The sequence below is a fragment of the Micromonas commoda genome, chromosome 4 (genome assembly GCF_000090985.2).
Source record: "Micromonas commoda chromosome 4, complete sequence".
Classification (NCBI taxonomy): domain Eukaryota; kingdom Viridiplantae; phylum Chlorophyta; class Mamiellophyceae; order Mamiellales; family Mamiellaceae; genus Micromonas; species Micromonas commoda.
The window spans coordinates 622,182-648,802 of NC_013041.1; the positions used below are offsets into that span (position 1 = coordinate 622,182).

Here is a 26,621-nt window from a genome sequence, read left to right on the forward strand (position 1 = left end):
TCGCAGCGAGAGATGCTCTTGGCCGCCTGCCGTGAAAATCCTGGTGCCATCGGCGCGCTCGCCCTACTTGTTCCCGCGCGGAATCCACGTGCAAGGTTACGTATCAAGGCAAAGATGGTGCGTGTCCCCTATCCGTCACCTTGTGCACCCGCGAACGGAACCGAACCTCCCGTCGCGTCGCACGGCGTGGATCCGATCTGTGACGTCGCTCTGTCGGCCACTGTCGATCGGCCCGGAACCCACACGCAGCTCAACCCCGCTGACCGCGTCCCCTGACCCCCGCACGACAGGAATCCGTCTTCCCCGAGTCCCTCAAGGCCCTCAAGGATGCCGATCCCGAGATCTACGAGCTCGTCCAGAAGGAGAAGCTCCGTCAGATGTGAGCACACACGCCGCCCGGATTACCCCGCGCGCCGACACAACACGCGCCAATCGGCTTCCACCCTCGCCTCTTTTTCCCGCCCTCACCTTCCCGCCCCTCTCCCATCTCCCCGAACACAGCCGCGGCATCGAGCTCATCGCGTCCGAGAACTTCACCTCCGCGCCCGTGATGGAGGCTCTGGGCTCGTGCCTCACCAACAAGTACTCCGAGGGTCTCCCCGGCGCGCGCTACTACGGCGGCAACGAGAACATCGACAAGGTCGAGATCCTCTGCCAGGACCGCGCGCTCGCCGCTTACCGCCTCGACAAGTCCAAGTGGGGCGTCAACGTGCAACCTTACTCCGGTTCCCCCGCCAACATGGCCGTGTACACCGCGCTCCTCAACCCCCACGACAGGATCATGGGCCTCGACCTTCCCTCGGGCGGCCACCTCACCCACGGGTATTACACCGCGAATGGCAAGAAGATCTCCGCCACCTCCATCTTCTTTGAGTCCCTCCCCTACAAGCTCGACCCGGCCACCGGCTACATCGACTTCGCCAAGCTCGAGGAGAAGGCCATGGACTTCAGGCCCAAGATGATCATCTGCGGCGGCTCCGCGTACCCCCGCGACTGGGAGTACGCCAAGTTTCGCGAGATTGCGGACAAGTGCGGCGCCATGCTCATGATGGACATGGCCCACATCTCCGGCCTCGTCGCCGCCGAGGAGCAGGCGCAGCCCTTCGAGTACTGCGACATCGTCACCACCACCACGCACAAGTCCCTCCGCGGCCCGCGCGCGGGCATGATCTTCTTCCGCCGCGGTCCCAGGCCCTCCAAGAAGGGCGAACCCGAGGGCATGACGTACGACTACGAGTCCCGCATCAACATGGCTGTCTTCCCCGCGCTCCAGGGCGGGCCCCACAACCACCAGATCGGCGCGCTCGCGGTGGCGCTCAAGCACGCCTCGGGCCCCGAGTTCAAGAGGTACCAGCAGCAGGTGAAGGCGAACGCCCGTGCGCTCGCGTCGGCTCTCATGTCCAAGGGGTACAAGCTCGTGACGGATGGCACCGATAACCACCTCGTGCTCTGGGACCTTCGCCCCTGTGGCCTGACCGGATCCAAGATGGAGACCATCTGCGACATGCTCCACATCACCCTCAACAAGAACGCGGTGTTTGGTGACGCCTCGGCGCTCACCCCCGGCGGCTGCCGCATCGGCGCGCCGGCCATGACCTCCCGCGGCCTCAAGGAGAACGATTTCGAGAAGATTGCCGACTTTCTCCACAAGGCGGTTGAGCTCGCGCTGGAGGTGCAGGCGAGCCACGGCAAGATGCTCAAGGACTGGAAGCTGGGCCTCGAGGGCAACCCCGCGGTTGATACCCTCCGCGCGGAGGTGGAGGCGTTCGCCGAATCCTTCCCGATGCCGGGATTCACCCGCGAGTCCGTCGACATCTAAAGCGCCGGAACCGCGCTGAATTCTTTTCTACGAAGGTACTTTTATTACGCACTTAGCACAGTTGGGGGGCGCTCGCCCGGGCGCCCCCGAGGGTCACGCAGCGCTTGCATAAAAGAACTTGTAACACCAGAAGCTGGGACGTGACTCTAGCTTTTTAATCGATTTCTATGAACGCCATCATCTGGACGGAGACGGGCTCAACTCGTAAACCTCCCCCGGGGTTGCCGGCGCGGCATCCGCCGAGGAGGACATTCGCATCAGTCGCTCTATGTCCGCCAGCAGCGAGGTGTCGGACATCGACCCGGCCACGAGCGCATCGTGCATCCTGTCCGCCCCGGGAGACGCGATCGGCGTCCGCGGCTTCCGCCGGGTCCCGGCTCTCCGCGGGGTATGCGTCGACACCGCGCCCTCCGGCTCGGCGCGCTCGGAGTCTTTCGGCTCGGGTACCTCCCCGGGTTGCTCCCGCGCCGGCGTAGTCGGCGCCGCGTTGGACTCCGCGTTGGACTCGGCGGTGTCGCGACCCTCCATCCTTTTCACGAGCGCGAGCTGCGCCTCGAGCAGCGCCAACCTGCTTCGCCTCCTCGCCTTCAGCATCCGCTCCGTCTCCTCCGAGAACCCCTCCTCCTCCTCCGACGGTGGAGGGTCCGTCTCGGTCCTCGCCGACACACGCGCCGGACCTCTCGCCGACACACGCGGCGGAGCGAGCGCGGGAGCCCGCTCGGGGTCCACCAGCCCTTTCGCCACCAGTCTGTCCTCGCACTCGCCGCAGTACAACGTGGACGACGTCGCTCGCCTCTCGTGTCCCCTGTGCACCGCCCGCAGCAGCCTCGGCCGTCTGGATCGATTGCCGGTACCGTTCCTGGCGATGTGCGCGCACGTCGTCACGCTCTCGTCCCGGAGCGCCCTGGCGAGCGCGGCCGGATCCCTCGAAGCCTTATGAACGACCGCTTCGGGGTCCACGTTCTCCACATCCCGGCGGCTACGGAGGCCTAGCAGGTCGAGCAGCTCGTCCCCGCCGAGCCTCCTATTTGCCACGCCGATCTGCTCGCGCGGCGCGGCGGCGCGGCTGCGCGATGTCCCGCTCATGCCGGGTCGCGCGCTGCGGAATGCGACAGCTGGGTTTAAATCTTCCTGTTCTCACCACAGCACCCGGTCGAGCCGCGTTCAGTTTCATCGGAGGTGACCCACAGCCGACAGTGAACATGGCGCCGTTGGCGTACTCGGCCGCCGTGGAGCAGGCGGCCCGGGGCACTCCGGTGCCGGTGGAGGCGATGAGCAAGCCCGTGTGGCACGCGCACGTGGTTATGTCGCCCGAGCTGCGCGTGCAGATGAACAGGACTCAGCGCGCGGCGCAGGCGAGCGCGGAGCGCGCAGCCGCCGCTGCGGAGAAGGGCAGGGCGAGGAGCCGGTCGCTCATGATGAGCGGTCCGTCCACCTCCGCGGGCACGGGCGCGACGTTCAGCGTGAGCGAAGGCGACGCCATGGACACCTCGTCAGACGAGAGCTCGTCCTCGGACGATGAGCCCATCGCTCTCATCGCCGAGACGCTGAAGACGTCGGCGTCGCCTCGCGCGAAAAAGCCGAGGACGAATGATGACGATGGCCCCGCGACGTCGACCGCCCCCGAGCCGCGGGAGCGGTCCAAACTCGTGGAGCAATCCGACCGGGACGTCGTCGCCGCCTCCCTGCACAACCCGCTGGTCCTCACCTACGACCCGAACGCCGCCGCGAGGGACGCCGCGGCCAACCGCGCGCGCATCAAGGCGCTGCAGAGGAGGCTCAGGGAACTCGGCGCGTTCGACTCGCCGATGGCGCGATACGCGCCCGTGTTCCTCAACATGGTGTTCGATCCGGCGCAGCCAGCAATCGCGGACGAGTTCCTCTGGGACGTCCTGGGCGAGAGCGTCAAGTCGATCGGGCGGTTCGCGTGCGGGATCGTCGCCGACTTGAACGTGCCGGACTTTGCGGCGGGTCACGTCGAGGCGAAGATGCTCCGAGACGTGCGCCGGCACTGCGAGTCGTGGACGGCGGGTTTGGAGCGGATGTCGCGGGATTTGAATGGACGGTCGAAAGGAGGAGAGGGAGAGGGCTATATTGAAGGAAGAGAGGGCTCGGAAGGACGAGAGGGCTCGGAAGGACGAGAGGGCTCGGGAGGACGAGAGGGCTCGGGAGATGACGGCGGGGAGGGGACGGTGAGCCGCCTCGGGGAGGTTGGCGTGACGGTGAGGTTCAGGGCGGTTGTTCCCGCGCGGGGAACGGCGGGGGGCGCAGCCGTCGTCAGCGACGAGGTGACGATGGACGCGCTCTCGCCGCTCGCCGACCCGGAGGGGTATGCTCGCCGCCTGGTGAGCGACGAGGCCGCCGCGATATTCGGGAGTCCCGACGGTGAAGGGGAGGGACCGTCGGGTGACGACGAGGCGAAGGCGGCGGCGGCGATCGCGTTGGCGCTGAGAGTCGCTGTGGATGAACGCGTCAACGGAGCGCCCGAGCCCGAGCCGGATGCGAACCTCCCGGGGTTCAGCTCGGAGTCCATGCGCGCAGCCGCGGAACAGATAAGGGCTAAGATCATGGCGAAAGGGGATTGACGACCGATGCGCGCGTTCGTCGTCACGATAGCCACTCGAACGCTCGTTTAGATGTAGAATCATGATCACCGCGTGTCTAAGGGTTTCATATGTCGATATCCTCGTCGAGCTCCTCGTCGCTGTCGGGCGCCTCCCCGTCGTCGTCGGAGTCCCTCACGTACATGATGTGACCTCGGGCCTTGCCGGCGCCGCCCTCTTTGCGCGCTCCCCCCGCGTCCCTCGGGAGGTAGGCCAGGAAGTTACCCTCGTCGTAGTCCCTCCCCGCGCCCTGGTGCTCAAACGGCAGCACGACGCTAGCCTTCGCCGACGCCTCCTCCCTCGACGGGTTAACCCCGAGGTTGAACGGCACCGACGCCTGAAGCCTGCGAGCCGCCTCAGCCTCAGCCTCAGCCTCAGCCTCAGCCGCTAACACCGCTGAGGAGGAGCTCGCCGCGCCGATATCCCCGCCGCCGATACCTTCGCCCGTTTCAACGCCGATACCGTCAACCAATTTCGCGGTCGCCATCGCGTCCGTCAACGCGTCCATCACCGCGGCGGACGCGGGCACAAACGTCGGTCTAAACACCGAGTCACCGCCCGGCGCGATCGCCGTAAACACCGAATCCGTCTCCGAGCGCCCCCGGCCCGTCGGTCTATTATGCGTCGCCACGAGAACAGCGTCCGGCTGACCCGGCTGACCGCACTGACCGCCGCGGGTGTCGCCGCCTTCGCCGTCGCGGTCGGGCACCAGCGTGAGCGTCGGCGCGGCGGACACCACCGCGTACGCGGACGACGCCGTTCGCACCGCGAGCGAGGCGGCCGCGAGGGGTGAGTCGGTCCCGTGGTCGTGTCCGCCGAAGCCCGCACTCTTAAACCCCGCACTCCCGCCGCCCGCGAGGTACGCCGCGACGCACGCCACCCTCGGATCCGCGCGGATGGATCGCACCAGCTCCATCGTCTCGTCGACGCCGTTGTGGGCGACGAGCTCGGCGAGGCAGTCGACGGCGACGCACGTTCGCGCGGATGGGGCGGGTTGGCGACCGTGCAGGGCGGACCTCCGCCCCTTCGGCCTCGTCGCGCCGCTCGCGGACGCGACCCCGACGTCGACGTCGTTGTTGTCGGCGTTGGCGTCCTCGTCGCCCCCACCCTCGCCCCCACCCTCGCCGTTCCCATCGCCGTCGCCGTTCCCATCGCCGTCGCCGTTCCCATCGCCGTCGCCATCGTCCGTCCGCTTCTCGGGCATCGGTCCCAACGCGCGCGCCAGCGCGGCCGCCAGCGCGCCGACGTCCGCCAGGTCGTGGCTCGCGATCCTCCACGCCCCCTCGGCGCTCCCGTCGCCGCCGCCGCGCGCGACGCCGCTCTCCGCGCGCGCGTCCCTCACCCACCCGTGCGGGTCGGAGCGAAGGTCCACGACGACGACGTTCGGGCACTCCGCGCGGTACCTCGCGGGCTCGACGGCGCCCGCCAGGACGAGCGTGCGTCGCGCGTGCGCCCTGCCCGCCGACGCCGCCGCCCCGTGCGCGGCGACGAGCGAGACGAACGATTCGACGCCCTCGGGTCCGACGCGCGACGCCGGGCCGTCGAGCACCGCGACGAGCGCCGCGGACGTTTCATCCGGTCTAACCGACGCCCTCAGGCACCGAACGAGGCCCTCCATGCCGCCCGGGCCCTCGCGAGGAGTGGACCAACAGACGAACGACACGAGCGCGTCATCATCGTACGCTGCGAAAATTTCTTTGTGGGTTTATGGGTTTAGGGTAGGATTTCGGACGGTTTAGGGTTTCTGACTGGCCTGCTGTGCAACCCTAACCCGAAGCCCCTGACGGCACAGAGCGCGGTTTCGCTGGACACAGCTCTTCAAAGCGTCTGGTGGGTGTTTCGCCTCGCCGTCTCCGAGACGAATCTCCGATACCGGGCCACAGGCTGATGCCGCGCGGGCCCGACCCGTCCGTGGCCGAGATCACCCTGTCCGACGACTCGAGCCCGAAGAGCGCCCGCCCGCCGTCGCTCGTGGACTGGGTCCCGGACCCGTCCCCGTCCGGAGCTCCGCCGCCCCCGCGCGATCCCTCGGAGCAGCTCCGCGACGGGTCCTCCCCGAGATCGCGGCTCGGCTCCCCGCGCAGGTCCGTCACCAAGGCTGAGGCTGAGCGACGCGCCCGGGAGGAACGCGAGTACTGGGACGGGTGGTATCGCCTGCTCACCTGCGGGACCGCGCCGAACCCGCGCGACGCGGAGCGCGGGAGGGGCGCCGGCGCGGGCGTCGCGGGCTACGCCGACAGCGACGACGAGGAGGAGGAGGAGGAGGACGCGACCGGCCGACACACGGGCGGGAGGTGCAGGGTGCACGGCCTAGGGCTGGGGTGCGCGATATCGTGCTGCTGTCTGGAGCCGAATAGGCGGTCGAGGTCGTTCCAGGATCTGCGAGAGTCGGTGTCGCCCAGGACTTCGCCCAGGACGTCCCCGAGGCCATCGCCGTCGCGCCCGACCCGCCGCTGATCGTTTCGGGGGGTTAACCAAACAACGATGTCGTCGTCGTCGGCGGCGGTTGCGGCGGCGGCCAATGCGTTCGAGACCGCGGCGGACGCCGGCGACGCGATCGCCGCGGCCGACGCCCTGCGCGCCATCACGCAGGCCGCGCGGACACCCGGTGCGGCGCGCGACGCGGTCCCCGCTCTCGCCTCGCGACTCGCGAGAATCGCGGCGGAGGGTCCGGAGGGTTCAAATGAGGGTTCGGAGGGTTGGGACTCTCAGGGGTACCTCCCGGGGTACCTCCCCGACCTACTTCGCGCGCTGAGAAACGCGTGCGCGGGGGACCGGGACGCGACGGACGCGACGTGCCTCGGCGTCGCCCCGGTGCCCAACGCGCTTCGCCGACTCATCCCGGTACTCGCCGCCGAAGCCGAGCGCCAATCGACCGAGGCGGGACGCACGGGACCCGAGTGCGACGACGCGTCCAACGCGTCGAACGGGAGTGCGACAAACCCGAACCCGGCGGCGACGGCTCTCGTCGTCGCCACGCAGCTCGCGGCGAACGCGCACGCGGCGGGTTCGGACGCCGCCTCTTCCAGGCTGTGGTCCGAGCTGTGGCCTCGAGCCGCGAGCTACGTCGCGCAAAGTAGGCGCGGTTTCGTCGCAAACGGAGCGCACCCGCCGCTGTGCATGATGGCGCACGATAGGGTCCGACGGATCATCGGGTCCAACGGTGCAAAAGGATCGGACGCTTCAACATCGTGGGGAGGTTGGTCCGCGCCGGAGCCCCCCACGAACGTCGGTTCCGTGTGCGGGTTTGAGGCTGGGCGCACGGTTTGGATCCCGCTGCTGGAGGCGTCGTGCGACCCGGCGATGGCGCCGTGGCCGGGCGCGGGGGGCGGCGAGTGGCTCCACCGGTTCGTGGCGAGGGCGTGCGTGTTTTCGGGGGAGTTTGCGCCGCAGCTGTGCCGGTCGCTCGCGCCGCGCGCCGAGGAGACGGCTGCCAACCGCGATAACAGGCTCCGAGCCAAGATACTGACCGCGGGCGGACCGGACGGTTCGGACGAGGACGAGGACGACGCGCGGCGGCGGCGGCGCGCGGCGGCGTTTGGCGACGCCGCGCTCGGTGACGACGAGGACCACTCCGAGTCGTTTTCGTCGGCGCAGGCCACCTTACTGCACCTGATTCGCGAGGAGGTCTCCAGCGCACCGGCGATTGACCCCGACGCGAGCCCCGACGCCGGACACGAATCCCACCTCGTGCTCTGCGAGGGGACGCTCAGCTACCTGTTGGACGCCACGTCGAGGGCCGCGGGTGCCGTCGAAGCCGTCGCGTCGGCTAAACTCGTCGAGGAATCCGCCGAGGCGAACGCGACCGCCGCGCGGTGCGTGCTGGAGGAGTGCCTCGGGATATGGCGCGTCGTCACGGAGCGCGAGGTCAAGCCCCGGATCGTTCAGACCCCCGGCGACGTCGTGTCCGCCGCGTGCGCCATGGGCCTTCCCCGGCTTTTACTCGCCCTCGTCGCCGCCATGCCACCGCCGAGGGGCGCGGGTCAGACGTCCAAGGCGTCGGGGCCCGCGGCGGCGCCCCGGCTAAACCCCGAGCACGTCACCCCAGCCGCGCTGGCGGATGGCCACCCGCCGTTCCCTCGCGCGCGGCCGTGGCCGGGGTACCGCGTGGACTGCGTCGCGCCGCTCGCCAACGCCATGTTTGCGCGTCCGTTGGTGTGCAACCAGGTGGCGAAGCTCGGAGGCGTCGCGATTGTCCTCGCGGCGACTCGGGGCGAGGACGGCGACGATTACCTGAGGGAGTGGGCGCTGTGGGGGGTTCGCAACCTGTGCGCCGGGAGCGACGTCGCGAGGGGCGAGATCGAGCGGATGCAGCCGCAGGCGGCGGCGGACTCGCAGCAGCTCGCGGCGATGGGACTGAACGTGGAGGTTGACCCGGGCACCGGCAGGGTTCGCGTGGGAAGCGTGAGACGAGAAAAGGCGGCGGGTGGCGACGGCGGCGGCGACGGCGGCGGGCCCACCGCCGGCGCGGGCTCCGTCCCCGGTGGCTTGCTGCTGGGCCCCGAGGGCGCGAGGACCCCCGCGGGTAGGGCGGCGGTCGCGGCGCTCATGGCGGGACTCGACGTCAGTCGCGAGGCGGGCGACGGCGAAGACGACGACGACGCGTTTGAGGCGCCGCCCAACTGGAAAGTCGCGGACCTGAGTTAGCCCCGGCGTGACTTCGCTCGCCCTAAGATCATGAGCGTCGTGCGTGACTTACGCTTCGCTAAGAGTGCATCTACTTGCTAAGGCGCGCGGCGGCCATGGCGACGAGGAAGCCGACCGGCAACCACCCGAACCACGCGAACAACGCCTCGTTCCCGAACCCCCTCACCGGCTTTTGCTCTCGGATGCCTTCGCCGTAGAATCGCTTCCCGACCCGCCCTCGTCGCCCCCGGGAGGATTCGACCTCCCGCCGCGCGATCGTCTCGGTGAACGTCCGGGCTATGCGCACCACCGTGGGCGTCTGGGCGTCCGCGCTCCCGAACCCCGTGCGTTCGGTGTGAGCGCCGCACTCCTCGTAGTACCGCAGCAGCCTCGTCGCGGAGGCGTCCACGGTGGCTTGTATCTGGTCCTTTCCCTTGTCGACAATGGCCCACAGCTGCACCTCCCTCATGAGCCACTTGCCCAGCCCCCTGCCGCGATAGGACGGCACCACCGCGACGTGCATGCCGTACACGCTCGTCGCGTACACCACGGCCGCGGCAAACCCCACGACGTGTCGATCCTCCGGCGCGATCTGCTCCTCCTCCTCGTCCGATTCGTCGTCGTCCTCGTCGCAGAGCAGGAACCAGGTGACCGACGCTTCGTCGTGGGTGAAGGTGACGCGGTCGAAGAACTCGTCGTCGATCTCATCGTCGCCTTCCGGGCGTTCCTCCGGAAAGCACAGCGCGTGCGCGCGACGCACGCCCGCGGCGTACGCACGCACCCCCTCGTGGTCGCACCGACGGACGCGCATCGAATCGTGCTGCACTACGCGACTGGTTCTGCGACGAGATTCCGAGAAGGGTGCCATTTCGGGAAGCACCGAACGCGCGCTGGGCACCATGTCGCGCCTCGATGCATTCGTGCTGAGGCTTGCAGAAAAGAGAATGGCGATGGAGCGCGAGAAGCGATTGCTCCACGGCGATCCGGTAGACGACGAAACCCTGCCCCACACCTCCTCGCTCTACGGCAGTAAGGCGTACTGGGACGAGCGATTCGAGGAGGGCTGCACGGTGGGCGCCTCCTCGGAGAGGGGCGAGGTGAACAACGAGTGGTACGCGGGTTACGACGAGCTCGAGCCCATCATCGAGCGATTCACCCGACGGAACCACCGCGTGCTCATCCTCGGATGCGGCACGAGCACGCTGGGAGAGGAGCTCGCCGTGCGAGGCTTCAGCCGCGTAGAGGCTGTGGACTACAGCGAGAACGCCATCCTGCGCATGCGAGAGGTGCAGGAGCAGAGGCTGGTGAACTACGCGAGGAACCCGCCCGTCAGACCGCCGCCGCATCCTTTCAAGGTTGACTATCGGATCATGGACGTGACCAAGATGACCTACCCGGACAGGAGCGTGGATTGCGTCATCGACAAGGCGACGCTGGACACCATGAAGCAGCTCGACGACGACGACGACGACGACGACTTGGAGAACTTCGACCCGGGCGCGACGAAGAGGGCCCCCGCGCGCGACCCCGAATCGCACGCGGCGAGGATGCTCCGCGAAGCGTGTCGCGTCCTCAAACCCGGCGGGCACTACGTCTGCGTCACGTACGGCGAACCCGCGACGCGACTCTCGCTTTTCGATCCGACGTCAAACGACGGCTTGGGGGATTGGGAGAACGCGCTGGGCGGGGAGGACGGGGACGGCGAGCCGTGCCTGGAGCTCAAGAGAAACAGGGCGACGTACTACGTGTACGCGTTCAGGAAGAGGACGGGTGCGTCGCTCGTGGCGGAGCGGGTCGTGAACGAACTGGTGGAAGAGAGCGTCGCGAGCGGGCAACGGGTGTTTCCCTCGTGAGTGCCCAACTTTTTAATCTTGTCACATGTGAGCATAACGCGACACGGTCAGAAAAAAACCGCGAGTCGTCCGTCCCCACTGACGCGTGCGCATGTCCATAGCTCGGACGTGCCTCTCCCTCACTTCTCGTCATCTCACATCGCGGCGGGTAATCTCGCACGTCGACCGCGTCGTCGGATCGCACAAGCCGCCAGCAAGGGCCGCGAGTCCTACCCTTAGACGAACGGGGAAGAAGCTTCGGGAAGGACCCGCTGCTGCCACGATGCCAGGACACGATTGGGAGTCTATGTGGGCTGCCGGCCTCGAGCCAGGGCAGGCTTTCGATGCCAGCAGGGTCGAGCCCGCGTTCCTCGACCTCATAATGACAGGGACGCTACCTAAAGGAGACGCGCTGGTTCCTGGATGTGGCAGAGGGTACGCGGTGGCAGCTCTGGGGTCAGCCGAAAGGAAAGTCACGGGGTTGGAGATTTCGGCCACAGCGAAGGCCGCTGCGGACACGTACCTGTCCACGGCCAAAGCCGGCGACGGCAGCGCAGCCTCCGAGCACTGCACCGTTGTGGTGGACGACTTCTTCACCCATACGGGACGGTACGATCTGGTCTACGATTGCACCTTTCTCTGCGCCATTCCCCCTAGTCGTCGAGAGGAGTGGGCTGCGCAGATGTCCAAGCTCATAAAGCCCGGGGGTGAGATTGTGTCGCTGGTGTTCCCCTTGGGCGACTACGAGGGCGGACCGCCGTTCGCGCTGTCAACGACAATCGTCGAGGATTTACTCTTACCCGCGGGGTTCGAGCGTGTCAGCCTGACCAAGGTGCCCGAGGAGAAGCTTGCGCGAACCGCCCCGCGCGGCGAACGAGGAGAGTACCTCTACCGCTGGAAAAGGCTTTAAAGTTGAGCTGAGACGGACTTATTAGCTGCCATCTTAATACATTGGCGCCACGTTCGCGGTTGAACTACGCGCCGGACATGAGTTTGGCCCTCGTCTGCGACACGATCAGCTCGCGGAGCGCCTGCTTGCGCCTCACCAGCGTGTCCCTCCTCTCCTCCAGCTTGCCGATGTCCGCGCGGAGCGTCTGGAGCTGCCGGGACTCCGCCCTGGGCTTGGGCGCGCCGTCGGCGTCGCTCGAGCCCAGGGACACCGCCCTGACCAGCTCCCCGATGCCCGCGTCCAGGGGACTGACGAACCCGCCGGTCCCCTTCGGCTGCTGCGTCGGCTCCGGCGTCGCGGACCCGCCGGCGTCCTTGAGCTCCTCCCTCGACCCTCCTCCGGGCGCCCCGGCGGGGGTCGACGGGTCCTTCCCTCCGCCGCCGCCGCCCGCCTTGAACCTGCTGAACCCGAACCCGCCGGTCGCGCCCTGCAGCGTGTGGGTCAGGTTACCCCCCAAACTGTTCATCGTGTTCATGGCCTTCTTACTCTGCTCCCTCATGCGGTCGCGTAGGCTGCCGAGGCCCCCGGAACCGGAGCCGGGCGCGGCGGGCGAGGATACGCCGACGAGACCAGCCTCGGCGGCGACAAACTCCGCCGCGTCGCTGAGCATACCGCCGATGCCGTGGTTGTTGGCGTGCGCCGCGGCTTTAGTCGCGGCGAGCTTGTGGTTCTCTTCGATGAGGTCCTGCGCGCACTGCGTGGATGCGTCCACCACCGTGACGTATCCCATGGCAACCTCAGCCGTGGCTTTACGAACAAAATCGGCCCACCGGCTCATCTGATCCGACCACAGCCGCAGCGATTCGCGAGCGAGCGATTCGATGTCCTCGGCCAGCGCGTCGCACTCGTCGAGGTGGGACTGCGCGCAGCGTCCGTCGAGCGCGCGTCGCACGGCCTCGGCCACCTTTTCCATTCGAGCCTCGCGCGCATCCGCCGCAGCCTTCTTCGCCGCCGCGTGCTCCCGAACTTCCGCCGCCGCCTTCGAGTCCCGCTCCACCGCCGTCTTCCTGCGCGAGATTGATTTCGCGGCGGCCGCCACCGCAGCCTCGGCGGCGGTGAGGCGAGCCGCCTCGTCGTCATACGCAGCCTCTAGAGCCTCGGGGGTATCCTCGAAGGCTTCGAGCTCCTCGCCGTCCTCGTCCTCGTCGCCCGCCGCTTTAGCAAACGCCCCCGTCGCGTCTCTAGCCGCCGCGGTCACCGCCCTCAGGGTCGACGCCGTCTTGCGTCGTCGCCTGGACTCGGCCGCGGCGGCCCACTCGGATACGGCGGTGGCGAGAGCGTCGGACTGGCGCCGCAGACCCGCGCGGACGTCGGCGGTGTTCGACGCCAGAGACGGGAGATCGGCCCGGGCGAGCCCGGCAACCTTCGCCACCCCGGCGAGGAGCACCTTCAACTCCTTGGACACTCGCGTCGCGTGCGAGCCGCTCACCTCGGCGATCGCGGATGCGCTCGGGGGCGGTTCGGGCTCGCGCTTCCAGTTTGGCCGTCTGCCCCCCGCGGCTGTCGCCGGGGCCCCGGACGAAACCTCTTCCCATCCGTGCCGCGGCGGCGAACCCTCCGTCGAGAGCCCCGAGGAACCACCCTCCTTACCCTCCCCGCCTTTTCGCCCGTCGACCCTCTTGGCCGCCCCACCAACCTTTTCGTCCCCGCCGCCGCGCACCGCGTCGACGATCCAGCTCAGCTCCAGCGCTATCCTCTCCAGTATCTCCAGGAGCCCGTCCGCGCGCAGCACGACGTGTTCGAAGAGCGAATCGGCCCAAGACGACCACAGCCCGCCGCCCGGGTTGAACTCGCACAGTTTAACGCCCACGCCTGGCCTCCACGCCAGGCCCTCGGACCCCAGCGCGAGCGCTCGCTGCATCAGTAGCCTGAAGTCCGCCTCGCCGCGGACAAACTCGTCGCGCAGAGGGTCCAGCCTGCTGCTGTGCACGGTGCTCAGCGGCGCCAACGCGAGCGTCTTGACGCAGCGTCGGTACTCGAGCGAGTACACGGGGAGGGCGTCGATGCGCTCGTCCAGCGCGCACAGCCGCGACGCGAGGCTGTCCACCTCCGCGACGGATAGACGAAGACCCGACGCCATGGACTGGGACTCCTCGCGCCTCCTCGTCTCGTCGATCGACCTCCTGGGCGAATCGGAATCCGACTCGTCGCCGTACTCCTCGGGCGAAGCGGCTCTCGACGGCCCTTCTCCCATGTCCCGCAGCATCTCAATCTCACCGGCGAGGTCCCTGCCTTCGGACGCCCCGTCGTCCGCCGCGAGGTCCCCGGCCATCTCCCAATCATCGCACTCGAGATCCTCGGTAGGTAAGGCCTTACCGTCCTCGGCGTCCACGCGCCGTAGCGCCCTCCGCCCGACCACGTCCTCGAGGTCCGAACAAAGCCCCGCGGTGAGCTCGTCAATCTCCGTCACGGGGGCTATCGCGAGCACGCTGTCCGGCAGACCCGCGTCGGAGGGCCTTCTACACCTGCCGCGCTCCCGCGCCGTCTCGAGGAGCACCTTTGGCGGCGAGAGTTCGTTCGCGAGGTGCGCGTCGACGACGGCGAGGAACGCGTCGGCGTCGGCATCCCCGAGGTCGTCTCCCAAGCCCTGCAGCAGCTCGATGCACTCGCCCATCTCGTTGCATCCGAGGACGTCGTTGGACCGCGGTGTCAGCAGGGCGATGCACGCGGCGAAGAGGGGGGCGCGGCTGCCGGTCGCGAACACCCGGTCCCAGATGCGCATCGTGACATCCGTGGGGAGGACGTTGACGAAAAGCGTGAGGAGCCACTGCGATGAGATTATGCCGCAGACGATGTTATCCGGGGCGAGAGTCTCGAGATGGAGGCCGACCGCGGGGAGATGGATGTGCAGCAGCCTAGCGAACACCCTCTGGTCCAGCTTGGCGGCCGCCATGCCCTCGCTGAAGTAGCCCGGGACGACGCGATCGACCAGCGCGATGAGGCACCAGAACGCATCCTCCTCCTTCAGTCCCGCGAGCAGGAGGAACGCAGCGATGAAATTCATGGACTGGACGTACCCCATGACCGGGTCGTGCGCGGCGTACGCCGTGAGGACGTTACGAAGCGATTCCCACATGGGTAAGCCTGGGAACGGTGGGTGAGGGCGAAGCGGGTCAGCCGGAGTTGTTGCCTCTCCCGAATCTGGGAGGTTCGAATTTCGGGCGCGAGTGGCGGGACGGACGCACCTGGCTTGAGCAGGCCCTGCACTGCGAAGGTCGCACCGGTGCGCGGCAAGTCCTTCTCGATCTGCTGTGCCGTCTCTGGCGTCTCTCCCGCCAGCGCAAGGAGCGCAGCGTAGTGGTTCGGTATCCTCATGTCCGAGTCCACGATGCGTGGCCACACGTCGCGTCGGAGGGCACCGTCCGGGTTACGGTGGTGCCGCTCCGCAAGGCTCACCGGCGCCTCCGCATCGCCCCCCTCATCCTCCATGGCGACTGGACCGCGCCGATACGCGACGTCGCCACGAAACCCGAAGCGAGTCAGGGCGTGAGCAGAGTGACGCTACGCCCGGACTTGTAGTCCCTGAAACGCGAAGTTTTTAGTCGACGGACTGATCCTCCGGACAGCAATACGGACAGGAGAGCTTCACTGTGCACGCGCGCAGTCCGCCCGCAACCCCAAAATGCCTTCTCCGGAGCTCTCCTCCGGTCACTTCGCGCTCACGGGTATGGTATCGCGTCCTCCTCTCTGCGTCAACATCGTCCGGCTTAAGAATGCGCTAAGCGACGCCTCTGAGCTCAGCCGACGGGCGCTCAAGCTGGAGAGTGTCCTCCTAGGGGAACTACTCGCGGAAGAGTACCCCGAGGACGACGAAAAACCGCCGTCGAGCGCCATCACGGTGGTTCCGGTCGACTTCAGCACCCTCGCGGTGGTCTCTGACGAAGAGCACGAGTCCGCGGTGGGCCTCTACCTCGCCAGGATCGCCGCCTCGGGTCTCGCCGACTTCCTCGTGCACGCCGCGAGGAACGCCGACGATAACGAGCAGGCCATCCGCTCGCTGCTCCCGAACCTGCTCGAGCGAGCGCTCGAGTACCTCCCGAGCGAGAGATGGACCATCCTCGGACGCGCGCCGGACGGCCTCCGCCTGGTCAGACGCCGCGGCGACGCCGCTCTCACTTCGTCCCCCTTTCACCTCCTCGAGAACCCCACTCTCGACGTCCTCAACTTCACGGCCACACCCGCGCTAGACTGGGGAGGAGCCGCGAACGGGGGCGACAGGGTCGTCTTTCCCGCCATCAGGCCGGCCACGATCCGCATGCAGCCCCTCGGATCCATCGTCGCGATGCTACAGAACGCGCAGGTCTCCCAAACGGTCATTGACACCTTCCGAGCCGGGGGCGACGCACAGCTGTGCGAAAACGAGGACCTGGTCGCAGTCACAGCCGTTCCCCTGCTCCACAAGGAGGCCCGCATCCTGTCCTTACTGCGGCGTATTCCCGACGCCTATGGGTTCGAGTCGCTCGACGCCTATTACGCCGATTTCAGCGCCAGGTACGAGCTAGTCGACGGCGTCCCCGAGATGACTTGGCACGACGACGACAACGGCGGAGACCTCTTTGCCGAGCTGCGCTTTTGCGACGACGACGACGAACGCGTGCGTCGACTGTGGCCCGCGTCCTTGCTCCTCGGCCGCGCCGGCGCCACCGAGATCCCCGCTTCGATGAACGACGCCGAGGCGGCGGCTATGTTAACCGATCTGGCGGACGATCTGCGGGGCTGCCCCGACAGGCTCGGCATCGGCATGAACCTGGACGGACACGCCGCCGGGACCTCGGGCAAGGGTAGGTCGCGGGGAGGAGCCGTCGCCACCTACGAGGTGCCCACGACGACGCCGCACGACGCTACTTTTCGCCTCGCGTCGCAATCGAAGCCCCTCGCGCCCCTGAAGCCGCGCCTCGAGGTCATCGTCGAGGATGAATCTCCCTCGCCCCTCCCCGTGCTTGTGGAACCCATCCAGCCTGGAACCGCGCCTCGAGCGGTTAAGGTCGCCTCGTTCAAAACATCCGTCCCCACGCGCGCGCCGCTCCAGCCGGTGACCCCGACGGATGCTAACGCTCGCGACGACGACGGCGACCGGCTGCCGTCCGTCGATGCCGATCCCAAGGCGGTCTACCCCAAGCCAAAGGTGAGGAAGCTGGTGATGTCCAAGCACGCCAATTCCGCGCCTCAGACCCCAGCCAAGCCCATGGCCAAGCCCGCGGACGAGACCGCGGACGAGGCCGCGGACGACGTAATGATCGATGAGATGGCGGCTTACTTGACGGAGATGGACGCTGCTCAGCCGGAGATGGCCGGTGTGAAGAGGAAGGCTTACTCGGCGGCCATGCCTCCCGCCGCCACTAAGGCACCCAAAAAGCCCAACATTCCCAGGCCCGTGCCCGCCGTCCTCCCCACGAAACCCTCGCCGGAAGTCAAGGAGCCGGACAGGACCAAAGCGAAGAGAGCGCCTAGGAAGGTTGTCGATCCCGACGAGGCGGACGCGAAGATCCGGAAGGAGCACAGCGAGGGAGGCGACCTGAACAAAATCACAGGCGACGAATTCAAGGCTTTCCTGACAAAGGCTGGCGAGAAGCCCAAGGGCGGGCTGTCCAAGATGCCCAAGCCCAAGCTCAGGGAGCTCGTCGACGCGGTCCTAGCCAGGTCGCAGTGAGTGAAGAGTTTGTGACGGTACGTACGTGGAGAACGCGAGCGAGGCTCGGATAGACGTTTTACGCGCATGCATCAAAAAATTGTTTCATCAAGCAGCAAAGAGCGAGGCAAGCTTCTCCGAGTTTTCGGCGGAGAGTGCCTTGGACGGGTTAGTGTCCAGGGCGTCCATCACCTCCGGGATCGTATCCTTCGCCTTGGTCACCGCCTCGTTCACCCGCGCCGCGGCCTCGTCCGCATTCATATTCTTGAGGTAACCCTTCTGAAGCGCAAAGAGGCCCACCGTCTGCGCGCTGAGCGCCGCCGTCTCCCCAGGCCTCTGCCTCAGCACGCCCCTGATCGCCGATGACCTGTTCCTCATCTGCACCTTCTCGTCGCCGTTGTTCCCGAACGCCTGCATGTCGTCAGCCTGCATCACGTCCAGTCGCAGCTGCATCATGTCGAGGGACTTGAGCGGTCCCGCTGCTCCGGGGGTACCGATCCTGGAAACGCTGTCCTTAACGCTGATGCCCCAACCGTTTGACTCGCTGAAGTTCTCGACCATCACCTGACCGTCGGTGATGCTCATGAACTCCTCCACGAGCGAACGCGGCTGGGTGTAAGCGTCCTCCGGCCGCTTCGCTGCAGCCTCAGCCTCTCGCGCCTCGGCCGCTTTCACCGCCGCATCCCTCTTCTTCTCGAGCGCGGCGGTGATCTTTGCCTGCATCTCTGGTGCCATCTGGTCGAAGCCCGCGGGTAGCTGCAGGGTGCCGTCCGCACCCTCCGAGCTGCCCACCGCCCCGCTGTCCTTGTTGCTTCCCTTTCGTCCCCTGTACGCGCCCTTCTCGTGGTACATGATACCCAGCAAGGTGAGCGAACCGCCACCAAGCGAGTCTGACATCCTCGCCACCCGCTGCAGCGTCGTGCCCAGGAATCTTCGGCGCTCCGCGAGCAGCGCGTTGATGATCATGCCCTCGTACTCCACCATCTTCTCCTCGTCGATTATCCCCTCGGGATTATCGAGCTGCGGCGACAGCCTCGCCATGTCCTTGGTAAACTCGACGAGTCCCGTGAAGTCGTCAAGAACGAGGAGGACGTCCTCGCCCTTCGCCCTGGCCCCCTCCGCGACGGCAAACGCCGCGCAGGTCGCCGCATACCTCTCCGCGAGGGACGCGTCGCCGTCAACGGACACTACGGTGGTGTGACCCATGGCCCCCGCCGCCCTGAGCTCCTCCACCGCGCCCTTACCCCCGTCCTCGGCGGCGGCTCCGGTGGCGCCGTAGACGCATCGCACTCCGGATCCCGCCTGCGCGGCGACGGCGCTGACGCCCAGCCGCGTCAACCCGGTGCCGGGCTCGCCGGTGAGGAGCATGCACTGGCCCCGGCCGAGCGGCGTGAGCACGTCCAGCGCCTTGATCCCGGTGACGAGCGGGGTGGTTATCGGCTTGCGGTCCTCGACTCCGGGCGGGTCGCGGATGATGGCGCCGTCGAGGTCCTCTCCGCAGGCGAGGTCCCGGTCCCCGCCGCCGGGCGCGTCGCCGCCGTCCATGGGCTGGCCGAGCGCGCCGATCCACCGCCCGCGGAGGTCATCGTCCGAGGGCATGCGGAAGTGCCGCTTCCTGAGCACCTCGACCGCGTCGCCGGGGCTGACGGCGACGCCGGAGCCGGCTCCCACGGAGGGGGCACCCCCGGCGCCCTGACCGGCGGCGTACATGAGCGCGAACGTCTTGGGCTCTCGGTGGGAGAGGATGAACCCCTGGACGGCGTCGCCCATGCGGACGAGCGTGCCCGGGGGAACGTCCGCGCCGACGCCGCTGAGCACGGCGAGGGGGCCCTCGACCGCGTGCACGGACGCCGGGCCGCGTTGGAAGGCGACCTCCTCCTCCGGGGGCTCGATCTCGGCGGTCACGGTGGAGACCGCCCTGGGCGCGGCGAGGCGCCCGGCGAGCTGGGAGAGCCCGGGGCGGGCGGGCGGGTATCCCCGAGCGCGGGTGGTGAGCGACGCGACGGTCGATGACGCGTGACGGGTGGACCGTCTAGCGACGGTCGCGAAGAGCGACGCCGGGCTCATCAGGGAGACGCCGGCGGTGGGCATCCGAGAATTGGAGAAAGCTTCGGAAGGTGATCCTCTCCTAGCCTTTGGCGGCGAGGAGCGAGCGCGTGGGCTTAAACCGCCGGGCGAACACGCGCGACCGTGCACGGTCGAGAGAACCGAGCGGGTCTGGTGAGCGATACGTCCACCGGGAGCGGGCGTAGAGTGAGGAGGAGGTAGCCTTCGAAGATAAGTTTTGGGCGGCGGAAAAAAGCTACGACAGGACGACGTGGATCGACGGCCGAGACTCCAGAAACGTGGGCGCGATGGGGAAGAAGGAGTCGGGCGTCGCCTCCATCGTCGCCCTCGCTGCGAACGGCGAGGTCAAAAAGAAAAAGAAGAAAAAGAAGGTCAAGGACGCAGACAAGGCGGCGGCCGCGTCGGTGGCCAAGGTCGGCGGCTCCAACTGGGCAGCGCTCAGCACGGTGAGCACCCGGGAGGGAGCGATTACTTTTCCCGAATCCCCACCGCACCGCCGGGGGGCTCCCGAGGAGCGCCGAGGGGTCGACCTTGACGACGTTCACTCCACAATTTCTCTCTGACCTCAACATCGTCCCATCGTAAATCCGCAGAAAATCGGCGCGGGCAAGAACCCAAAGGCGAAGCGCAAGCGCGAGGAGCGCGAGGCGGCGGCGGCGGCGGGCGAGCGCACAGGCCTCCCTCGCTCCACCCATGCGGACCCGACAAAGCCGAAGAAGCCGATGCCCACGGGCAGGAACACGGCTCTGACGGACATCATCGCGATGGACTGTGAGATGGTAGGCGTGGGCGAGGACGGCAGGCGCAGCATCCTCGCGCGCGTCTCCGTCGTCAACGAGGATGGCAACGTCGTGCTGGACACGTTCGTCGCGCCAACCGAACCCGTCACCGACTACCGCACCAGGGTGTCCGGCGTGCGGCCCCAGGACCTGAGGGGGGCGCCGCCGTTCAAGGAGATCCAACGCAAGATGGCGGACATACTGAAAGGACGCACCCTCGTGGGACACGCGCTCAAGAACGACCTGAGGGTGTTGCTCCTCGACCACCCGAGGCGGCAGACTCGCGACACCGCGCTGTACCGACCGCTGACGCGTCCGCTGCGAGCCAACGAGCGCGCGCAGGACACCGGGATCGCGCGCGGTCGGGGGAGCAGGTCGCTGAAAGAGCTTTGCGCGCAGCACCTCGGGCTGGAGATCCAGGGCGGCGAGCACAGCTCCGTGGACGACGCGAGAGCGGCGCTGCTCCTCTACCAGAAGAACCAGCGGAACTGGGAGAGGGAGTTTGCGGCGGCGCAGCAGGTTGGCGGCAAGGGCGGCGCGGGTGGGAAAGGAAAGGGATCCGCCGGGGTTGGGTCCAAGGGTGCGTTAAAGAGCGACGATGACGGCGAGGAGCGACCGACGAAGCGCGGCAAGAAGGCCAAGAAGAAGGGCGGAGGCGACGAGGTGGGCTCGGCTGGGGGGTTGAAGCTGGGCAAGGTTGTGAATCTGTTCGCTCGATAACTTTTGTATGACTTTTTTGTTTGAACTTTCTTCGTCATTCCACATTAGATCCGTATGGTTATTTGACCACCCTAAACCCATCATAAGGCAAATAGGCTGAAGTTCAAATGCCGCTCTGCGAAGATCGTGGACGCTCGCGACTCTCGTGTTTCAGAGTCGAGGCGCTCCATGGGTGCCGCCGAGGTTTTGACGAACGCCGGGGGCGATGGCCTCCGGAGCTACTACAGGGCCAAGATTGAGGAGTATGAGGTGGCCGTCAGGGACAAGACGCAGAACCTGCGTCGTCTGGAGGCACAGCGCAACGAGCTGAACCACAAGGGTGCGTCCCACCCGCCTGCCCAGATCCGGTCAGATCCGGCCGATCGGAACGTGGCCGCGTCGCGCCCGTCCGCGGGTCCGGCGGGGCGATGCACGGTTGTCCAACGCGTCGGCGAATTCCACGCGGAGGATGGGCGCCTCGCCGACTGACCCGCGCCTCGATCCGCCGGCTCCGAGCCCCGCCTAGGGTTGGCCCGTTTCAACTTTTCCCCCACTTACACCCCCTCTTCTTTTGTTTTTCGCAGTGAGGATGCTGAGGGAGGAGATCCAGCTGCTGCAGGAGCCCGGATCCTACGTGGGTGAGGTGGTCAAGGTCATGGGGAAAACCAAGGTGCTCGTCAAGGTACGAAACGATCCCTCCGTCGGCCCCTTCCCGCGCGCGCGACCGCCCCCGCGACGCGTCGCGTCGCGGTTCTTTTTTCATCCCCCGGCCCAACGTTCGCACGGAGAGCCCACAGTTGGCTGACGATTTTTTTCCGCCCTGTTTTCCCCGCGCGACAGGTGCATCCCGAGGGCAAGTACGTCGTGGACGTGGCGAAGGACATCGAGATCGAGAAGCTCTCCACTGGGCAGCGCGTCGCGCTGAAGAACGACTCGTACACGCTCCACCTGGTGCTGCCCAGCCTGGTCGATCCGCTGGTGTCGCTCATGAAGGTTGAGAAGGTGCCAGACTCGACCTTCGATATGATCGGAGGCCTGGACCAGCAGGTCAAGGAGATCAAGGAGGTCGTAGAGCTGCCCATCAAGCACCCCGAGTTGTTCGAGTCCTTGGGCATCGCTCAGCCCAAGGGTGTGATCCTGTACGGTCCCCCGGGTACCGGAAAGACTCTCCTCGCGAGAGCCGTGGCGCACCACACCGACTGCTGCTTCATCCGCGTCTCGGGTTCCGAGCTCGTGCAGAAGTACATCGGCGAGGGCGCGAGGATGGTGCGCGAGCTGTTCGTCATGGCGAGGGAGAACGCGCCCGCTATTCTTTTCATGGACGAGGTTGACTCCATCGGCAGCGCGCGCGGCAGCGGTGGCGGGGACTCTGAGGTGCAGCGCACCATGCTCGAGCTGCTCAACCAGCTGGACGGCTTCGAGGCGAGCAACCAGATCAAGGTGATCATGGCGACAAATCGCCTGGACATTCTGGACAGCGCTTTGCTCCGCCCAGGGCGCATCGACCGCAAGATCGAGTTCCCCAACCCCACGGAGGATTCGCGCGTGGATATCCTCAAGATTCACTCGCGAAAGATGAACCTGGTGCGGGGCATCGACCTCAAGAAGATTGCGAGCAAGATGGGCGGCGCGTCGGGGGCGGAGAGCAAGGCGGTATGCACCGAGGCGGGCATGTTCGCGTTGCGCGAGAGGCGCGTCCACGTCACCCAGGAGGACTTCGAGATGGCGGTGTCAAAGGTGATGCAGAAGGACAGCGAGAAGAACATCTCCGTCGCCAAGCTCTTCACCTAGACCACGCGTTGGATATGTGTAATAAACTCAGAGATTCAAAACGAACATTTGCTAGTGAAACATTCACGCGAGGGCGGCTGTGTACGCGTCCCAGCCGGCCTTGCGGTACTCCGCTGCAGCTGCGGCAGGGTCAGCCGCCCTGTAGATACCGCGCCCAACGATGATGACGTCGGAGCCGCACTCGCCGATAACCCTCTCCGGGGTGTTGTACTGCTGACCCATGGCGTCTCCACCGCCGCCGAGCTGCACCCCCGGCGTCATCTGCACGAGCCCCTTGCTCCACTCTGCCTTCCAGGCGCTGGGCCTGGTGGAGATGAAGCCCATGACAAAGTCGGGGTGCTCCGCCGCCATCTTCACCGCCGCCTCGGTATACGCGCCGTTGGCCATCGTGCCCTTGCTGGACATCTCCGCTAGAAGCAGCAGGCCCCGGCCCTTCGCGAGGCCGACGGATTTGAGTCCGTCGATGATGCCACTGCCGGGGACGATGTGCGCGTTGGTGATGTGCGACCAGTCGGCAATCTTGTGCACGCCGCTGCCGTACTGGCCCACCACGGTGTTGCCGATGTCCGCGAACTTGCGATCCTCGAAGATCATGAACTTGTGCTTGGCGGCCAGCTCGAGGAGCTTCGAGCCGAAGGTGTCGTCGAAATCCGGGTACAGGTCGCAGTGCGTCTTGAGGATGCAGATCTCCGGTCCGAGCTTGTCTGCGAGCTCGATGAGCTCCGCGGCGGTATCCACGTCCGCGGCGACGCAGAGGTTCGTCTTCTTGGTCTCCATCAGGTTCCAGAGGTCTTTTGCGCACTGGTTGGCGGTGAGCTCGGCGCGGGCGGCGTAGGCAAGGCGCTTGGGGGTCTCCGCAGCGCCCATCTCGTTTCCACTCGCGTTGGGTCCGGTCTGGTTGGCGGCGATGAAAGCCTTGACGCTCTGGACCAGGTCCGCGGACATCTTACCCTCCTTCTCGAGGGTCTTGAGCACCCTGGAGAGGGGGAGGACGGCGTGGAGGCGGAGGTCGTTGCTCGCGAGCCTGGCCTCGCCGCCTTGCTCGCGGTCGATGAGGACCACGACGTCCTTAACCTTGAGTCCCACCTGGTTGAGGGGCTCAACGGTCTCCATGACGGACGCGCCGGAGGTTACGAGATCCTCGACGACGAGGCAGGTCTGACCCGCGGTGAAGGCGCCCTCGATGGCCTTCTTGGTGCCGTAGTCCTTCACCTCCTTGCGCCTCATGAGCATGGGGCAGTCGTTGTTCAGGCTCATGCACGTCGCGATGGGGAGGGCGGTGTAGGGCACGCCGCACATGTTGTCGAACTCCGCACCGTTCGCCTTGAGAACGTCCCACATGCATCCGGCGACAGAGGCGAGCACGTCGGGGTAGGACACGATCACCCGGAGGTCGATGTAGATGGGGCTCATGATGCCGGACTTGAGCTTGAACTCGCCGAACTTGACAGCCTCGATCTCGTGCAGGCGGAGGATGAGGGCGTCGATCTTCTCCTCGTTGACGGCCATGGCTCTCGGTCGGTTCAGTGAAGACGAGTGCGCGACGGTGCGTGTGCGACTGACGCGGGCTCGGGTTGAGCGAGCGGAGGTGGTGAACGAGGGGCTTGCGTGTGTGGCGCACCTCATACAGTGGGCGGCGGCGAATCGCTTTTCGTTTCAAAAAAGCGAGTTGGTTGGCGGCGGTGGGTTCCTATTTAATGTTAGCATAAACTAACTCTTATGCAATGAAATGTTGATGTTCTATGTCTTTTCCGTTTGATGATGAAACTGACCTGCTGTGGAAAAATGGACCTAATTTGGTAATTCGACCTCAAATGCACTTCTTTCGCTCTCGGGCGGACCGAAGGATAACAACGCACGGAGCGGGGCTGTCCGGGAGTGGTCGCCATGGCCACGCGCGAGGCTTCCCACGCCGGTTCGTGGTACTCCTCGGACCGCGCGCGTCTCTCCAAAGAGCTGGACGGCTTCCTGGACGCCGCGGGGTCGCACGGAAGCACACCCAGAGCGCTCATCGTACCGCACGCCGGGTACTCCTACTCCGGGCCCGCCGCGGCCTGGGGCTACAAGAACGTCGACGCTGGGGCCGGGGTCAGGCGCGTGTTCCTCCTCGGCCCGTCCCACCACGTGTTCCTCCGTCGATGCGCGCTGAGCAAGTGCGCCGCGTACGCCACCCCGCTCGGCGACCTCGCCGTGGACCGAGGCGTGTACGAGGAACTGCGCGCCACCGGACACTTCGTCGACATGGACGTGGACGTCGACGAGGCGGAGCACTCGCTCGAGCTCCACCTGCCGTACATCTTCAAGTGCTTCGAGGTGCTACCCGAGAGGGATCGACCCACGCTGGTGCCCATCATGGTCGGGGCGCTCAGCACCAACGCGGAGGCGACGTACGGCGAGATCCTCGCGCCGTACCTGGACGACGACGCCAACCTGTTCATCGTGTCCAGCGACTTCTGCCACTGGGGCAAGCGATTCGGGTACCAGCCGTGGGACGAGGGCAGGAAAGACGTCGGGTTGCACGAGCAGATCGAGGAGATGGACCGGCGCGGGATGGAGATCATAGAGAGCAAGGACGCGGACGCGTTCGCGGCGTACCTGAAAGAGACGGGAAACACCATATGCGGCCGGCACCCAATCGGCGTGCTGCTCCAGACGCTAAGAAGGAGCGGTGGGTTCGACAAGACGAGGGTAGAGTTCACCAGGTACGAGCAGAGCAGCGCGGCGACGGGTTGGAACGACAGCAGCGTGTCGTACGCGTCCGCGGTGGTGTTTCGAGACGCGTGAGTGTCGGCTGCGATTGGAAAAAACAATCCCGTCAAGTCTTCTTGAAGAAGCTGTGAAGCGACCTCTGCGCGCCGCCCCCTCCCGGGCTCGGTTTCGCGCGCTTGACCCCGCCGGACCCCGTCACCGCGGGTGGCGTCTCACCCGGCCGTTTCTTATCCCCCGGCGTTTTCTTCTCCCCCGCCGCCTCGTCCTTAACCCTCGCGGGTGAGTCGCGTTTGGCCGCCACCGAGAATAACTTTGCGACGCTTCCCGTGTCCTTCTCCGCCGCCCTCCTCGTCCGCTCGCAGCACGACGGATCCTCGAAGTCCCCTCTGTTTATCCTGGTCGTCACCGGGTACCACTTCATGTCCGCCTCGCCGTACGGCCTCAGGGCGCTCGACGGTCGGTCGTCGGATCCCTCGAGCCACACGGCGACATCCGCGTCGGTGCGAAGGACGGCGGGCATCCTGTCGTGCAGCCATCGCAGGGGCTCGGACGCCTCGACGGTGATTATGGTCACCGTGACGAGCTCCCCGCCGGCGGCGCCCTTCCATCGGTCGTAGAGCGCCGCGCAGCGCAGCACGTCGCCCTCGGACCCGCCTCCTTTCCCTTCCAGGTGTAGGTAGTACGGCTGCTTCACCTGCGATGACCCGGCCCGTTCCGCGGCCCACTCGTAGAACCCGTTGATCAGCACCACGCCCCGCCTTCGCTGGAGCAAGCGGCTGAACACGCCCTTCTCCGCGATCGTCTCGCTCCTCGCGTTGAACATCCTGTAGAAGTCCACCTTGGCCCCGGGGTCCGTGAACGACGGAACGAGGCCGAACCTCATCGTCTCCACGACCCGATCGCTGGTCGACTCCCCTGACTCGGCTCGTCGTATCACGGCGAGGGACGCACCGGGCGAGGCGTTGTATCGAGGCTCGTACTGGTCGGGGTTTTTCCACGCGGCGCCGCCGGACGCAGCCGCGACTTGGTCCGCTCCGAGCGTGGACCGCACTCGGCCGCACATGGCGAGCGGTGCGCGCCACGTAAGTGAGGAGGTGTCCGTCCCCGAATTTGTTTTT

At 66.8% G+C, this 26,621-nt stretch overlaps 16 protein-coding genes across 16 annotated transcripts; 9 read left to right on the plus strand and 7 right to left on the minus strand.

Moving 5' to 3' along the window:
- The first annotated feature begins 501 nt into the window (after window positions 1-501).
- Window positions 502-1,999, plus strand: SHMT (serine hydroxymethyltransferase). The gene has a single exon (XM_002501295.1). The coding sequence runs from the start codon at window positions 551-553 to the stop codon at window positions 1,817-1,819; it is 1,269 nt and encodes a 422-aa protein (XP_002501341.1). The 5' UTR covers window positions 502-550; the 3' UTR covers window positions 1,820-1,999.
- Window positions 1,997-2,905, minus strand: MICPUN_100012 (predicted protein; the record flags this gene model as incomplete). Its single annotated transcript, XM_002501680.1, has 1 exon — window positions 1,997-2,905. The coding sequence occupies one exon, from the start codon at window positions 2,903-2,905 to the stop codon at window positions 1,997-1,999; it is 909 nt and encodes a 302-aa protein (XP_002501726.1).
- MICPUN_52758 (predicted protein) lies at window positions 2,893-4,015 on the plus strand (the record flags this gene model as incomplete). Its single annotated transcript, XM_002501296.1, has 1 exon — window positions 2,893-4,015. A coding segment is annotated over one exon (1,123 nt), but the record flags the coding sequence as incomplete, so codon positions are not given.
- Window positions 4,016-4,489: 474 nt separating this feature from the next.
- Window positions 4,490-6,040, minus strand: MICPUN_100013 (predicted protein; the record flags this gene model as incomplete). The annotated part of the gene is made up of 1 exon (XM_002501681.1): window positions 4,490-6,040. The coding sequence occupies one exon, from the start codon at window positions 6,038-6,040 to the stop codon at window positions 4,490-4,492; it is 1,551 nt and encodes a 516-aa protein (XP_002501727.1).
- Window positions 6,041-6,906: 866 nt separating this feature from the next.
- MICPUN_57784 (predicted protein) lies at window positions 6,907-9,069 on the plus strand (the record flags this gene model as incomplete). The annotated part of the gene is made up of 1 exon (XM_002501297.1): window positions 6,907-9,069. One exon carries the CDS (start codon window positions 6,907-6,909, stop codon window positions 9,067-9,069), a length of 2,163 nt encoding a protein of 720 aa, XP_002501343.1.
- Window positions 9,070-9,139: 70 nt separating this feature from the next.
- Window positions 9,140-9,916, minus strand: MICPUN_57785 (predicted protein; the record flags this gene model as incomplete). The annotated part of the gene is made up of 1 exon (XM_002501682.1): window positions 9,140-9,916. One exon carries the CDS (start codon window positions 9,914-9,916, stop codon window positions 9,140-9,142), a length of 777 nt encoding a protein of 258 aa, XP_002501728.1.
- A 154-nt stretch (window positions 9,917-10,070) lies between these two features.
- Window positions 10,071-10,688, plus strand: MICPUN_76427 (predicted protein; the record flags this gene model as incomplete). The annotated part of the gene is made up of 2 exons (XM_002501298.1): window positions 10,071-10,352; window positions 10,404-10,688. Coding segments are annotated over 2 exons (567 nt in total), but the record flags the coding sequence as incomplete, so codon positions are not given.
- A 475-nt stretch (window positions 10,689-11,163) lies between these two features.
- MICPUN_80898 (predicted protein) lies at window positions 11,164-11,790 on the plus strand (the record flags this gene model as incomplete). The annotated part of the gene is made up of 1 exon (XM_002501299.1): window positions 11,164-11,790. One exon carries the CDS (start codon window positions 11,164-11,166, stop codon window positions 11,788-11,790), a length of 627 nt encoding a protein of 208 aa, XP_002501345.1.
- A 64-nt stretch (window positions 11,791-11,854) lies between these two features.
- MICPUN_100015 (predicted protein) lies at window positions 11,855-15,258 on the minus strand (the record flags this gene model as incomplete). The annotated part of the gene is made up of 2 exons (XM_002501683.1): window positions 11,855-14,913; window positions 15,015-15,258. The coding sequence occupies 2 exons, from the start codon at window positions 15,256-15,258 to the stop codon at window positions 11,855-11,857; spliced, it is 3,303 nt and encodes a 1,100-aa protein (XP_002501729.1).
- Window positions 15,259-15,451: 193 nt separating this feature from the next.
- On the plus strand, window positions 15,452-17,479 carry MICPUN_57789 (predicted protein; the record flags this gene model as incomplete). Its single annotated transcript, XM_002501300.1, has 1 exon — window positions 15,452-17,479. The coding sequence occupies one exon, from the start codon at window positions 15,452-15,454 to the stop codon at window positions 17,477-17,479; it is 2,028 nt and encodes a 675-aa protein (XP_002501346.1).
- Window positions 17,480-17,566: 87 nt separating this feature from the next.
- MICPUN_57790 (H+-or Na+-translocating f-type, v-type and A-type ATPase superfamily) lies at window positions 17,567-19,549 on the minus strand (the record flags this gene model as incomplete). Its single annotated transcript, XM_002501684.1, has 1 exon — window positions 17,567-19,549. The coding sequence occupies one exon, from the start codon at window positions 19,547-19,549 to the stop codon at window positions 17,567-17,569; it is 1,983 nt and encodes a 660-aa protein (XP_002501730.1).
- Window positions 19,550-20,184: 635 nt separating this feature from the next.
- On the plus strand, window positions 20,185-21,024 carry MICPUN_80526 (exonuclease; the record flags this gene model as incomplete). Its single annotated transcript, XM_002501301.1, has 1 exon — window positions 20,185-21,024. A coding segment is annotated over one exon (840 nt), but the record flags the coding sequence as incomplete, so codon positions are not given.
- Window positions 21,025-21,192: 168 nt separating this feature from the next.
- Window positions 21,193-22,837, plus strand: MICPUN_93957 (proteasomal ATPase; the record flags this gene model as incomplete). Its single annotated transcript, XM_002501302.1, has 3 exons — window positions 21,193-21,343; window positions 21,588-21,685; window positions 21,844-22,837. 3 exons carry the CDS (start codon window positions 21,193-21,195, stop codon window positions 22,792-22,794), a joined length of 1,200 nt encoding a protein of 399 aa, XP_002501348.1. The 3' UTR covers window positions 22,795-22,837.
- Window positions 22,838-22,857: 20 nt separating this feature from the next.
- MICPUN_80764 (predicted protein) lies at window positions 22,858-24,303 on the minus strand (the record flags this gene model as incomplete). The annotated part of the gene is made up of 1 exon (XM_002501685.1): window positions 22,858-24,303. One exon carries the CDS (start codon window positions 24,301-24,303, stop codon window positions 22,858-22,860), a length of 1,446 nt encoding a protein of 481 aa, XP_002501731.1.
- Window positions 24,304-24,681: 378 nt separating this feature from the next.
- MICPUN_80462 (predicted protein) lies at window positions 24,682-25,578 on the plus strand (the record flags this gene model as incomplete). Its single annotated transcript, XM_002501303.1, has 1 exon — window positions 24,682-25,578. One exon carries the CDS (start codon window positions 24,682-24,684, stop codon window positions 25,576-25,578), a length of 897 nt encoding a protein of 298 aa, XP_002501349.1.
- A 120-nt stretch (window positions 25,579-25,698) lies between these two features.
- Window positions 25,699-26,566, minus strand: MICPUN_57794 (predicted protein; the record flags this gene model as incomplete). Its single annotated transcript, XM_002501686.1, has 2 exons — window positions 25,699-25,729; window positions 25,815-26,566. The coding sequence occupies 2 exons, from the start codon at window positions 26,564-26,566 to the stop codon at window positions 25,699-25,701; spliced, it is 783 nt and encodes a 260-aa protein (XP_002501732.1).
- Window positions 26,567-26,621: the final 55 nt, after the last annotated feature.